Source organism: Pithys albifrons, chromosome 3, assembly GCF_047495875.1.
Source record: "Pithys albifrons albifrons isolate INPA30051 chromosome 3, PitAlb_v1, whole genome shotgun sequence".
In the NCBI taxonomy this organism is placed as follows: domain Eukaryota; kingdom Metazoa; phylum Chordata; class Aves; order Passeriformes; family Thamnophilidae; genus Pithys; species Pithys albifrons.
The window spans coordinates 18,582,649-18,596,935 of NC_092460.1; the positions used below are offsets into that span (position 1 = coordinate 18,582,649).

The 14,287-nt window shown below is 38.5% G+C and overlaps 1 protein-coding gene across 5 annotated transcripts in view; it reads right to left on the reverse strand.

The window, feature by feature from the left end:
• The window catches only part of ARHGEF3 (Rho guanine nucleotide exchange factor 3), a 112,056-nt gene that overhangs the window by 65,794 nt on the left and 31,975 nt on the right, over window positions 1-14,287 (reverse strand). For all 5 annotated transcript variants that reach the window (XM_071550788.1, XM_071550789.1, XM_071550784.1 and 2 more), the window contains one exon: window positions 12,708-12,774. In XM_071550788.1, coding sequence (XP_071406889.1) covers window positions 12,708-12,774 — 67 coding nt within the window. The remainder of the gene's footprint in view (window positions 1-12,707; window positions 12,775-14,287) is intronic.

Below are 14,287 nucleotides of genomic sequence, written 5' to 3' on the forward strand. Positions count from 1 at the left end.
AATTGCCAACAGGTGAATGGCACCAGTATGGTAAAGATAAACATATTCATTAACATGTTTTTAAAATAAAAGCTGGGTGTTCGCAGACTTTGATACTCAATAACTGAAACACATTCCATCTCCTACCTGTGCAATTCTCAGTCTTAAAAGGTAGCAGTGGGCTTTAAACTCAAGAGCAGACAACCATCTTCAAATGTGGATGTCTCAGCAAACAAAACAGCTGGTAGATACTGGATAAAACTTTTAGATATTTGTTTTACAAAAAAACTTTCACCATTTGACAAGTTAGGGGATCTGCTAAGCAGAGTTCTTAAATTAACAGAAAGTGTAATGGCAAGAATTCAGCAAAGAATGTTTTAAAGGACCAGAAATTAGTTTGACAGAGCACCCAAAGTTTGCACATGACAATATGTCAGGAGTGCAGACTTTGATGTCATCCCTGGTGGTAGTTCAAGAAACTCCATTTTTGTTGATTCTCCTCCAGTCTGGCTAAGGAAGTCTTTAGCAGCTGCATCCTATGAAACCCAGAGAATATTTGTTTCACTGGAGTTTGAAAGCCATATATCTTAGGAACCAAGAAAGCATTCAGCTTAGTTATTGCTCCCCTAAAAACGTGAAATCAGAATGTTGCTACCTCAATGATATAAAACTTGCCAGCCCACTTGAAATTGCAAGCCTGCAGATCTCCTACTGCAAGGAGGACACACACACACCTGGTGCGTGACCCTCAGTGTGAATGAGAACTCGATTGGGTTCCACTCATAATCCAAACTGCAGAATATAACAGTTCCTTGAGAGTTCTTCTATTTGCATGTCAAATCATTCTGCAGACAATAACTGAGCTAACTTGCTAATGAGGGCGCTCAAACTGCCGCTGGGTCACCAGCATTTCCCAGGACATTTCCCTGTGATATGTACTCAGTTCATTGTCTGTTTTGCCCACCTTATTAAGGTGGTTTACTTCACGGTAAGAAAAGCTAAGATTCACAAGGTGCTTATGGGCAAGTTATCAAAATACACAAATTCAAACACATTACATGAAAATTTATGTTTGCACATGGCTCTTTCAGCATGCACTTGAGCAGCCCTCTTCAAAATCCTGACATACAGAGACATCAATTTCCCTTAAATAAAGTTAGGTAGAAAACAATGCAAAATATTGACCCCAAAAAACGGAATCCATAATCACCTCAAGTGGTTGAAACACAGGCTTTAAATGGCTTTTATAAGAGTCATACTCAGAAACCAGCAAAAAGAAAATACTGAGAGATATTTGAGATTTGGTTCTTTTCTAAAGCATATATGGCTCTAATGTAAAGAACAAGTAAAAATACGGGGAGAAATAAGACCCTGGAACTTTTCTAATGCTTTGCATACACTCTGTAAATACACAGTGAAAAGTTTTCCTGAGTGCTTACCTTTTAAAATAGTTTCTATGCGTGTGTAAGATCCTGCATTCTTAGTTTGAGAAAACTTCTTGATTAGTCATATTAGACAACTGAACACGTTCCCACTATTTCAAAGAGACTTGTGTATTTGTTTAAGACCTAAGTAATAATTATCTGAAAAGTTCAGGCAAGCATCCATAATGGACAAAAAACTCCAGCTGAATGTCAACAGTTTTATTTTAACACACAATAATTACATTTTTGTCATAGTTTCTACATTAACAGATGCAAAGTTCAAACCATATATTCAGCAAAGCATGCAAACTTATTTTACTACATTCTCTATGTTAAACTAGAATTAGACCTTTCATGTGCAGGGAGGGGGAGTATTGTTTGATAACAGAGTGCTGCTATTAAACCCATGTTTTGTTAACACCAGCACTAACAAGAAATATGCTATCAGAACATTAAGCACTAAACTTCTGTATGCCATTTAGACTTTGACAAATGTTTGCCAAGTTTGAGGCAATTGCTTGACACACATTTCATTAGCGCTACTGTTTACTGTATAGCTCATCTGCAGACACAAAGAAAGGGTGTGTTCTGCAGCACCTTCGGTATTTACACACTTCCTTGGTGTGTGTTTCAAAGGACAGTCAGGCAGGAGTCAGAGCTACCAGAAGCTGAAAGAATCATAACTACCTCTTGTGTAAGGAGCTGTGGTATTTACTTCCAGTGAAGGTATTCCACAATAGTTTAGGCACTGAAAAAAGTCTAAGGCCAAGCTGGGATTTTTCATTTACTTCAGCTCTTTAGCTGATGCAACTGAGGCATTTCACTTCCAAACCAACAGAGCTTCATCTGCTCATGTCACTTAAGGATGAATTCCACCCCAAAAGAAGTGCTTCAAATCTTGTTTTAGTAAGTTTTTTAGAGGTGTCTGAAGATTCTGTTAAAGGATAAGATTAATTCAGTCCAAAAACACAGTCTAAGAATTAGGAAAAACAATGTGAAACACACTAAGAAGTTGACATTAATAAATACAAAGACGTAAGATATTGTGACAGAGCAAATAATAAAAGTAATTTTAAAAACAGTTCTTTCACCTTTAATGAAATTATTTGGTAATAATAATTCAATTTTTATTAAATATCTTATATCCTGTAAATTGTTTTAACTATATATATGTATCTATACACACACAGATAATTAGTTCACATCATCCTTACACTTCACTCTTGATCTGTCCCTATCTTGTTCAATCTTTTGTGACTTGCTCAGATCTACACAGAGCTGGTTTTGCTTCCAGTAGGCAAGAATGTCAAGATGAACGCACATTTGGGTAGGAAGATAACAGCAATTCAAACTTCCTTTTTAAAATAAACAAGTCCTTAGTGAGCTGGTGCAATCTTTCTTCAGAACAAAAAGTTTCTGCTGAGCTTGGAGGAAGATAAAAGGTGAAACTGATACCAGTGAGCCACCAGTTCCTTTGAGAAGAGGAGCTGTGACATCTCTGCAGACAGAAAATGCTACTTGAACACCCTTCAGAAAGCAGAAATTTTAGGGCACGATTTCAAAAAATTACTCAAGCGTTTGCCTTTTGGGGTAATGTAAATGCTGTTGGTCTGTCTTCCCTGCCTGAAGATGAGCTAAAACCGAATCCAGTCACCTTCTTTTCAGACTTTTCCAGCAAAACATAGTTTATTTTTCAAAGGAAATACATACAAATTCTATATATAAACCTGCAATTTGTTTTCAGGGGTTCTTTACATTCTCTTTATTAACTTGTCAGTCCATCAAAGTTATTTATTAAACAGTCTATCACCCCATATGGGAAAACCTAATCCTCTACTATCAGAATTGGTAATACCTCACCCAGCATCAAATAGAGGAGTGCAATTTTTTCAAGTGTTCTGATATTCACAGGTCTTGCACTGCCCCAAAGATAGCCCCAGGTAGGCAGGCATTCTGCAGGCAGATTGCCCGGGAACATTTGGATTTCCGTATTCCATTTCCTGGAGACCAAAACATGCAAACACTGAATCTTGCTGTGCTTCTTTACATTTGCACTTGCACTACCTCTTAGGCCACCTATAACCACCTGCCTCAGTAGCCAGCAGAATTTAAGAAGCCTAAAGGCAGATACCACAGATTTCAGCTTTGTTGTCAGACTTTCATCACTAAAATAAGCAACATTTAACATAATCTGCCCCCCTAACTTTATTAATCGACAGAAATTAATGGTATGGCAAAACCTGCTTTCTAACCTCTGAGTAAAGCAAATATTCTCTCTGGTTTTCCTCTGCAGTCGCCTCCAAGGTGCTCTGCACTTTGACAGCAACATCAGGGGCATTCACCTGAAAGCGTAGCTTGAACTTCCTTACACTGTAAACACCCACACAAGTACCAAGGAAGGAAATCTAAGATATCCCATCTACATTCACAAGCATCAGGCCATCCAAAAAAACCCTGCAGCTTTAGCCCTCTTTTCAGAAACCCTGTTGGGAGGGAGCTGATTTCAAACTGTGTAGCAGTCAAATCATTTTTCAATCTACCTACTGGAAATCCTCAAAGTTAGCTTTTGGTAGACTGTTCCTATATTAAGATTTAAAAAAAAAAAAAAAGAAAGTTTATTGGAAAAAAATCACATTACTCTGGAGGTTATCCATATTCCTTTAAGAAACAAACAAAAACAACTTCTGAAGCTTTAACTCATTTCAGTAGGTGACAGTGGCATATAGAAAGCAACTTATTTGAAGAACAAAGCTATGAGGGAGCTCAAGTTCTTCTGCAAGTGCCACAGGTTCTGCATTCCTCAACGAAATATTACAAGACAATAAAAAGCCCTAAGAATTTAATTAAACAGGAGAATACTCAAAAGCTTACATGACAATCATCTTTAAGAGATGACAAACTGCTTTCATTTCTAATTTTGTCCATCCTGCAAGGTGTATTTTAGGATACCTACTGACATCAGCTTTGGATTCCCTTGCCCAACTGAAATTCCTGGCAAAATGCCTCACAGGCTTCAATCTTTGCCTCTACCTCACTGGCAGGGGCTAACAAGTGGCCTGGCTGTGTCCAGTGATTCCTAAATCCCTGGTTACAAGTGAGTAGAGAACCAGAGGCTTGGCCTGGCTCCTTCCAAAGGCTGGGAGAGAAGCTCACTGTAGCAAATCCCCTTCTAAGACACCCAAATTCACCCATCTCATCTGCCATAGTACAAACTATTGAGTTTGTGCTTTCTCACACATACTCCCTGAGATAATGACATGGGAATTCTAAGATAATGTTTCCCAGAACACGAAAAAGATTGTCATAATTTTCTGAAGACACTAAGTGGAGAATAATTTTTATTTTTGCCTCCAGGACTGTGGCAGTCCAGAAGCAAGTGCCACACAAAACTCCCCCAGTCACTGCCCAAGTGGGCACCCTCAGGAAGCGCTGCAGTTCCCCTCTCATCTCCTCCTTGTCCTTCTCCATGTCCTTCCAGTCAGCCACCTAATCTTAGAATTGCTATCACTGCCCCCACTTCATGGCCTTCTCACAAGGATACTGGTCTGCTTTGGAGTGCAAGTGCCCGAGATAACACAGTGATTGCTGAAACTTGGGCTATGACTTCTGACTTCTGTGAATATTTAAGGTTGTGAACAACTGAAAATAGTGCTTGGAAAAGCAGTTTTCCAAATTCAGTGGGGAGCATGCTGGCACAGGCTGATTAAAACTGTTTTCTCAGTGTGCATTATGAGTGTTTTAAGAACACTAAATTTAACTCTCTGAAAAGCTTTACAATTAACCACAATCAAGAAAGAGACAGCACCAGTGTACAATTTTTGCATCAAAAGCAATATAATAATTATTATTAAATGTGCATTTTACAGATCCTTAGAACAGAGTTCAAATCATGTCAGGATCATATTCTGTGCAATGCTCCATACATCCTCAATTAGAACAGGATATCTCATTTCAAACTATGTAGCAGAACCCAGGAATTACAAAAATCTGTCACCACGAATGAAATTTAAGAACTTTCCTGGATCTGAATTTACTTTAGAAAATTAAAGTTAGTATTATTTAAGAAATGTTACATTATGTTCTTAGATATGTTTGTTTGTGAATTCTTTCAAGAAATAATAGTTTACTATTATATTTACATGGTATCTAGTAAAATGGAGATCTTGTTTTCTGGCTGCTACTGTAATAACAAAATTTGTTTCCAGGCTGCAATAAATAGAAGACATCAACATATTGTTCTTATGATGCATTTGTGTTAGAGTTTAAAAGACAGTTTTAATTTTTAATTGTTGTGTACATTCTAACCACAACATTAGCTTTCAAGAAGAAAACAAAACATCAATTCAAGTTCGTGTGTGCAGCCATTCATGCCCACTGGACATTTTAAAATAAAACTGCTAATCTGAAACACTGTAGCATCAATAAAACACCAATACATAGTTTAAAATCGCTTCTAAAATGTTTTCCCATGCTGAGTGGCATCAAATTCAGCTGGACAAAAGCATCACCCTGTTAACCATTATGAGTTTCTGAAACAAAGTCATAGGAAACAGTAATTTCACATCATGTGTTCTCAAAGAGCAGCCACTGGTGGGGTGGGGGGAAACAAATACAAAGAAATGGGCAGAGTTTGCTTTGAGTTAAATTGAACAGGGGTCAAGTTCATCTGCTGCTGAACAAAGAAAAGAACAGCAAATGACAGCAGGAGTACAAGGTAACACCCAGTCTATGATTAAAGACAGGAAATCTGCTATATAACAGAACATCCAACTCAGCCTAAGAGAATGACAATTGGACATATCTGCTCTATCACATGCTGCTTCTAGCTCAGTATTGTTTGTGTGTGCAAAATAGCTGGCATGACAGGTTTATAGCATATACAGAATATTTCTACTATAAATAACAAACCACACCCGGAACAAAAATAAACTTGTTACAAAGCACTTACAAAGATCCATAAAATGAAACCCTACAACATCAACAGAATGACCTTACAAAGTATTTTGCAAGAAAAACATCTATTCTGTGAAAGTCAACAAGAAATTGTAAGAAATCCTTCCAAGTGGAAGATATCATACTATTTTCACGACCAGAAAAGCTCAAAATATTAATTGAATAACTGAGCTGTAATAAGCAGAATACCTACCCTTTCCAACACAAATCATGAATCTGGCAGATGACAAAGTCTGTGAAGGACTCAAAGAATGCCTTAAGCTGCTCCATAAGCACAACTTAACATTCTTGCCCCAAGAAACAGAATCTAAAGTGTATTTTCTATAACTAGCATGCAATGAACTTGAAAGTACCTCTGTAAATGAGGTGAAAAAGTTTAATGGCTGTGTCTTTAACTCACAGATGACTTCAGATGTACAGGCAGTGACAGTTTAATAAAACAGCTGCTTAATTGAGTTAATGAAGTCACTGCACACTCCTAAGTAGTACAGCCCTCTTCAGATATAACACAAGCAGTGACACATGGGCAGGTTTGTCTACCTGAGTCCTCAACTATTATAGAATCCTGTTGGAGTCTTTAGGCCAACCTGCATCATACTTCTCCAGAACTAACTCATTTGTAAACAGCTCACAGTGTCTCTTCAGCACATGTTCATGGTTTTTGCTATATTGCTGCATGCAGAGGACCTTGTAATTTACACTACCCATTGATCTACAAAAAGATAAGGACATTTACTATAGACCTAAGAACTAAGGTATCAACAAACAATGTTTTGCTGAAATTTCAAATAAATCATTCTGGCATGACAAGACTAACCTAACATCACATGCTGCGGATGCAAGTTATGGTAATCAAACCATGGTGAGTCAGCACATGAGTTTGGAACAACACAGTTTTGGATTCTTCAAAATTGTCTAACAGGTCACCCTGAACTGCTTTTTAAACTCAGTGTATACATTAAGAATAAACAATTCTGATACGTGTTTTCAAACTGCAGATGGAATTGACTGCTATCCAGTTACGCAAATGCCACACAATGAATTTCTGATAGCATCTCTTTTTGTTTGCCAACATAAACCTTGCTGTTCCAAGAGAAATTAGTCTTGTGACTAAGTAACAGTGGTTTGTTCAAAAACAAAACCAATAACAGCTAAACCACTTAAAACTCTACCCAGAGACCAAGCAGGGAGACATCAAAACCAAGTCTTTCACAAACAAAAATCAGTGTCCAGGGTACCTACTTGCTACAGTTTATAAGCTCTACTCTGAGTTGTGTATCATGTTGTAATCCTCCTGTTTCCCCTTACACTGCTGCTATCAACAGTGTGGAGTAAAGTTTCCCTGCTCCAGTAATGCTGCAAAGACAACTGCAGGAACAGACTCACAGAACTGCTCCTTGCTGGTTTTGGTATCAGGTATAGAGACGCTGTGGTCTGAGATAGGTCAGTGCTGGACAGCGGCACAACAGCACCTGCACAGAGGCCTGAGCAGAGAGAGGCAGAGAAGGGCTGAGGCAATTCCACTCTGAAAGAGAAGGGCTTGAACCCACTGAAAGAAGACAAAGGAAGAGATCTAAAGGGAACAAGGAACAGAGGGATACAGTGCACCGGAATACATAATCTCTTGGAAAGTAGGACAAGGGATACACAGTGTCTCTTTTCAAAGAGAAAGAAGGATGAGATGGATCAGGAATCAGGCATCCACTTGGCACCTCCTTAACCTGCTGCAGGAGGTTAGAAAAAACAGGACTCAGGGAGGAGCAGCAGCAGAGCTGCCGTGGGAGAGCAGGAATGCCAGCCAGACTCCCCCATGGGGAGAGGTCTGTCCATGGCACGGGAAGGAACCAGTCTCTGACTGTAAGTCATAACACATATCATTAATCCATTCACAGCTGTGCTGTGATCACATTAAGTAAGCATAAAAAAAAAATGCTGTCAATGACACAAAGTCACCATCCTGCTCTGAGGAAGTGATTTAAACTGTGCATACAAGTGCATTAAAATAACCGAAAACTACATGTGCTTTTTAATGTATATGACAACTTCTGTTTTAAAAATCATATTGGACATACTAAGAGATCATGATATTTAAGCACACTTGATCTAGAGACAGTAGTGCATAACTTTGTTTCAAACAAGTATGAATAAAGGCCTGTCTGATACCAGTTCTACTAAGTTTCTGTTACAGGTAACATCATTGCCTAAGCAAATAAGGATCAGTGGATACAGACTTTAAGTATAACCAGTCAGAATCCAGGAGAGGTATAGAGGTGCTTTCTATGGTAGTAAATAATTATGTAATTAATCATCAAGTTTAAGCTGGGAAAGAACTTTTCTCTCTTAGTAATTTTGATCTTGTTGAGATTTATGCACCCTGAAGGGAATAAGTGAAGTCTGCCAGTCTGCACAAAAATAAATATGCTGTTTTGTAAATATTGTCTGAAAAGTGTGGAGTTCATTCCATTTGGCATGAAAGACACCTTTTCCCCCACAAACATACATGCAGCAAAACTAGCAAAGAAACCACTTCCACATTTAAAATTGACCTTCAGCATTTTTAACACTTTTTTATATCAAGTTTCTCATAAATTAGATCAGCCTTCCCCACAGGTGACCACATCAGCAGCTTGGTTAGTTAAATATTTCTGCAAAACTAAAAAGGAAACAAAAAAGGAGGAAACAGGAAGAAACCTAGTTGCAATAAATTATCTTCAGGTAACTGCACACTGAACACATGCCTCAAAGTATTTCAGGTACAAAATATTTATTCTTAGCACTTAAGTTCTTCAGCCAAATTTGTTGTGTGTGACGGGGGTGAAGGAGAGTGGAACAGAGAAACGATCATAGTGGTTCAGATGTTTGTTTAAAGGATGCAGGAAATGATGCTCTCCATTGGTGGAACAGTGGAGAGACATCAGAGATAAGCAGAGCTAAAACGAGCACCTCTTCAGTTCTGCCTACAGCCCAGTATTGTTCACTAATCAGGTAACTCCTTTGCTTTTGATTGACTGGTAGTTTGTTCATCTCCAATATCATCATATCAACACTGGGGCCAACATGTACCACTACTTTTGCAAATACATCTGAATAAATCAGCAGGAAAAAAAATCATTTAAAGACTTCAATTCACATATCTAAGTCCAGAAGTTTATCCTGCTGGCAAAACCAGAAAGTGGGTGATTTCAAGGGAGCAGGAAGGGAGATAGATAAAGAAGCTCAAGTCTCAAAGCCTCAGGAGTTTCTTAGTCTTCTTGAATTCAGAACTTCCTTATTTGTAAGACTGACTGCTCTTACTATAGAAAAAAATAGCACACAAGTGTGTAGCTCAAGACTAGATCATAACTAGCAAAAACCCACAAGAGCTTTAATCCTGACTCCTAATTGTGTGTGGGTGACTGTACAAATACAATTCTGTTTGATGGAATCTTTATGAACTAAAACTGTTTGCCACCCTACATGGCAACATAACATTATGTCCACAGAACTAAGAGCACATATTGCTGAGGAAAGCCATCCATTTACATCAAGGCTTTAAGGGAAGCTGACATGGAGATGAGGAGTGAGAGACCATGGCAACAAGAAGGCAAAGTAAAAATAGGATTAATACTGATCTCCAACAGCTAAAATCTGTGCTGTTGTTTTCTTTATATTCATTATGGACCTGCCTCTGAATTGCCCCATCCCATCAGATATTTGTGTTTCTTCTCCTTATCAAGCCCAGGCCACAAATGGCTCCCCACCCACATGTCACCTTGTTATCCCAGGTTCAGAACTTGCAAAGGCTGAACTGACAAACCCGTCATGTTCTCTAGAAGATTTCTGACTCCTCTCTGTATTTCCACTTCTCTGCTTTCACATTCACTAGCTTTCATCCATTTCTACATTTTATCCATTTACAGTCCTTTTCTCTCACACATCTTTCATGGCTCTCTGCTTTCTCCACTCTGGTTATCTTTCTTTCCGAGTTTCACATTCCTCCTCTTTCCTTCTCCAACCCTATACCCAGTTTCTTCCTTTGCTTTATTCCTTTTCTGCTCCAAGTACCATACCCAACACCTGATCTCCTGTGTTCTGCTCTTCCCAATGCACTGTCCCTCCAGTGAGGGATATTCTCCTCTCCACAGGTGCTGCATTTGATCCTCTGAAATGACAGTTCTCATTATAAACACCCCTATAAATCCCTCCACATTAGTTTATCTGCTGGACACCTGACTGTAAAATCTCTTCAAAGCCCAAATTAACCTGATGCCTCATGTATACACAGGAATAGCATATAACAGACATTGCACTCTAAATTAAATTGCAAGTAGGTTTGATTTATTTAGGTTTTTTTAAAAAAAAGAATAAAAGAAAGAAAGAAATTAAACTCCCTACTCCCCACTGATACCTAAACACTGCTCAAAGTTCTGGAAGTAACTTTGGTCACTATCTAAAAATGACAGCATTGGTAGAGACACGATACCATCTTGACATGAAAGTCCCCATTAGGAGAATTAAATGTGATCTCTAACTATGGCACTCAAGAGAGCTGCTCAAGACGGAAACAAGCTGCTTCTGATAAATTTAAGTAAGGAGAGGAAAAGTGCAGAGGAGTTTCTTTTGGTAAATGTGTAGCATCTGGGTCTTCCTTATCTTCCTTTGAGGTTTACGTTGGTGTGAAGATCCTTTACCGTGCCCACTTATCAGCATGATACAGACATTGAAAATCCATGAACTGACTGCAAAGTGAGGGCAGAAAGAACAACACAAAGTTGCAATATGGTTCTTAATCATTTTATTCATTTTTAAATTTTGTGACTGTTAAAATGACCATGTATTATACTCTTATAATGTCTTATATTACATAATACAGAAATAGCATAGAAGTTGGGAAAAACATAGCTATGAATAAGTCAGCTCCAGAGTTGTGTTTGTTATACTCAGGCATGGCTCTGCTCCACTGTCAACATCAACTTAGCTCTTTTACCCAATAAGGTGTTAGTCCTGTTTGCGAACCCATCAAAGCTCACCTTTTATCATTCACCATCTATGAAAACCTTCTTCACTTCAAGCCTGCTCAGTGTGCTTTTCATAACACAATGTTTCCATCCATCAAACTAAAGTTAATGCTCATTAACTGCAAACATCAACAGACACTGAGACATCTTTTCCAGTGCTCAGCTATCTTGGTTTCAGCATCCAAACAGACCAAGTGAACAACTGATACAGGTTCTTCCCTTATGGTAAGCCATAGTGGAGGCTTTATTTAAAAGACCGAATCAGAACACAAAAATCAGTACCAGATATTGTAAAAAAATATTTTTCATTCTAATATTAAGCATATTATGAGCAACACAGACCAGCAAATCTATCAGTGCCATTTAGCCTTCAAGTAAACCATTTATATCTGTCTAATGTTTTGTTGGAAGAAAGAAGCTCAGAGAAAACAAATTCTATGCTCTTCTGAGTACAATTCAGTCCAAATTACAGGTAATGGTAATTTACTGTTTATTATACCAAAAGAAGTTTGCAAGGAGAAAAGCCCTTCCTTTAACCAAAGGGTTGCTATGACTTAGATACAACATGAAGTGACAGCTTCTTTTCCTAGACTGTATCCCAGGCTACAGTGCTGACACACATAGCAAACACACCACTGCCATTTGAACACCACCACCATCACATGACATCTTCCAACAAATGGTGTACAGGGTGTCACAGGGAACAGAGAGGGACAACATGCCTCTCTGAACAAATTAACCTGTGTAAGGAGATCTCTGAAACCTGAAGCAGACAAGAACAAAAGCTCCTGATACCACCAGCAAATATTCTCTGTGACTCTTGAGTTGCTTTTTCGTGTACCTTTTCAGTCAGTTGCTGTGGGAATCCATGTGCTTCTGTATTTCCTTTCTTAGGCAACCAAACAGAAATAAAACCTGTTCCCTTCTGCCTTGTAAGAGAGCTGTGTAATTTTTGTTAAGATTCTCCCAGTGTACTTCTGAAAAATTCACATATACAAACTTTCAACTTGACAAATATATATATTACAGGGAAAGAGCACTTAAACAGTATGTATCAGTTTAGTTTTCATTATTTATTTTCAGATACGAAAATACACCTTTCTTTTTTTTTAATCACACTGTATGTTAACCTACTTTAAACTATCTCCCACACTCCTCATAATAATACAGCCAATCACATTACAAAACTCCCCAAAACATGGTATTTTTTAGAAAGCCTTTTAGGATGGCACAAAATGAAAAGTTCCATCTAATTGTTTTGCAATTATTTTCGTCCTCACAGATCATGCTTTAACTACAAAGTTACACTGCAACAGAATGTTACAGAGTGTGAACAAAACAATACCAAACTTACCCCTCTGAAATTCCAGCCCTTGGTGGAAGGAAACAAGGAAAAATTGTTCTGTTGCTGTTGTTTCGGCCTGCAAGATGAGACAAAGACAAGTGATTACCTTTTCAACTGCCCTGTTTTCTGTATCAACAGCAGAATGACAATAGAGGGAGAAAAGAAAACACAAACATGCTTGGAGCACTAGGACGCCTTGGATTTCTTTGGCTGGACCTCAGACAGGTGTCTGTCTTCAGTGCAGTGGCAGATTTTAATTCAGACTGAGAGCTGTGGGACATAGCAGCCTCACGAGCCTTCAGGGACACACTGACTTAGGTCTGACAACAAGTTCTTACTCCCACTGATTTTCAACAAGGACAGACAACCCCGGCCCAAAGAGGCTGTGAGGATGCAATGACGCCACGTGATGCAGGATGGTGCAAGGGACAATGAGCTGGATGGGGACACCAAAGAGCCTTTAATCCTGCCAGTGAAGCCACGCGAAGCACCAGGGCAAGGCCAGCTCTTGTGGAACGCTAAAACCAAAGCTGACTTCTGTTTTTAGTCCTTCCAAAAAAAACTTTCTCCTACTCTATAATTATCACTGCATAATTATTTCTGAAAAGTAACCATAACATTGTCCACTTCACTCTTGACGAGTGCTTTTCACTAGTAAGATCTTAAATTGCTTCCCAAAGGTAGGCAAACATAGCTGAGATGTCACACGAAGTCAGATCAAAGCCCCACTGACCCGCTCAAGCTGACCAGCCCAACAAAGGGTTTGGCAGCAGGATCCAAGTGCTGAGCACATCTCAACTCCAACCATGCAATTATACACCCCACAGAAGCTACCACGAATAACAACAGGAACACAAAATCTTGGCTAAAACCCAGCAAGTGGCTGCTTGTCAAACCTCGCCATCCAGCAATACCAGGGCAGATATTTTGCAGTTAAAGCACTGAACTACTAACACATGAGTTGTTTCTGGTGCTCACAGTTCCTGAAGGATTCCAACATATTGTGCTCCAATTTCTTTTATGTAGTCAGGATAGCAACAGTTTCCACTGTTGTTTTTTTTTTACTGTCTTCTCTATTTTCATGTAAAATATTTGGTGTATGGACATTTTTCTTATTATGTGCATTAATTAGAGCTATGATCAAGGTGATGTTTCTTGATGCCAGCATAATACAAAAAACAAAGTTATAATCATAATAATTAAGTCATTTTTGTAACATCAAAGGTTGAGATGGAAGTCTTCTAAGTTTCTTGCTCTACAAGCCTTTCAGCCAGAAAGACTGTCAATATTGAAGTGCATTGATAAAGCCATTAAAAAACAGAAGTCAGCACACAATAGACTTTAATGTTAAAGACTGTCCCACTAAAAAACCCTCCTACTACACCTTTCCAAGTTAAAATATTATGAAACTGAATTTCTAACATAAAAGCCTCACTGGAACTGGAACTGCATTATGAAAAGAGAAAAAAGTAATTAACAAAAGCAAGCTCCATAGATTACCAACTGCTCTAATGGTGTTTTACACCTTTTTATTCACAGGTGATCTCACACTAGAACCAGTCAGACTTTAGACAAAGTACTGTGAGCTT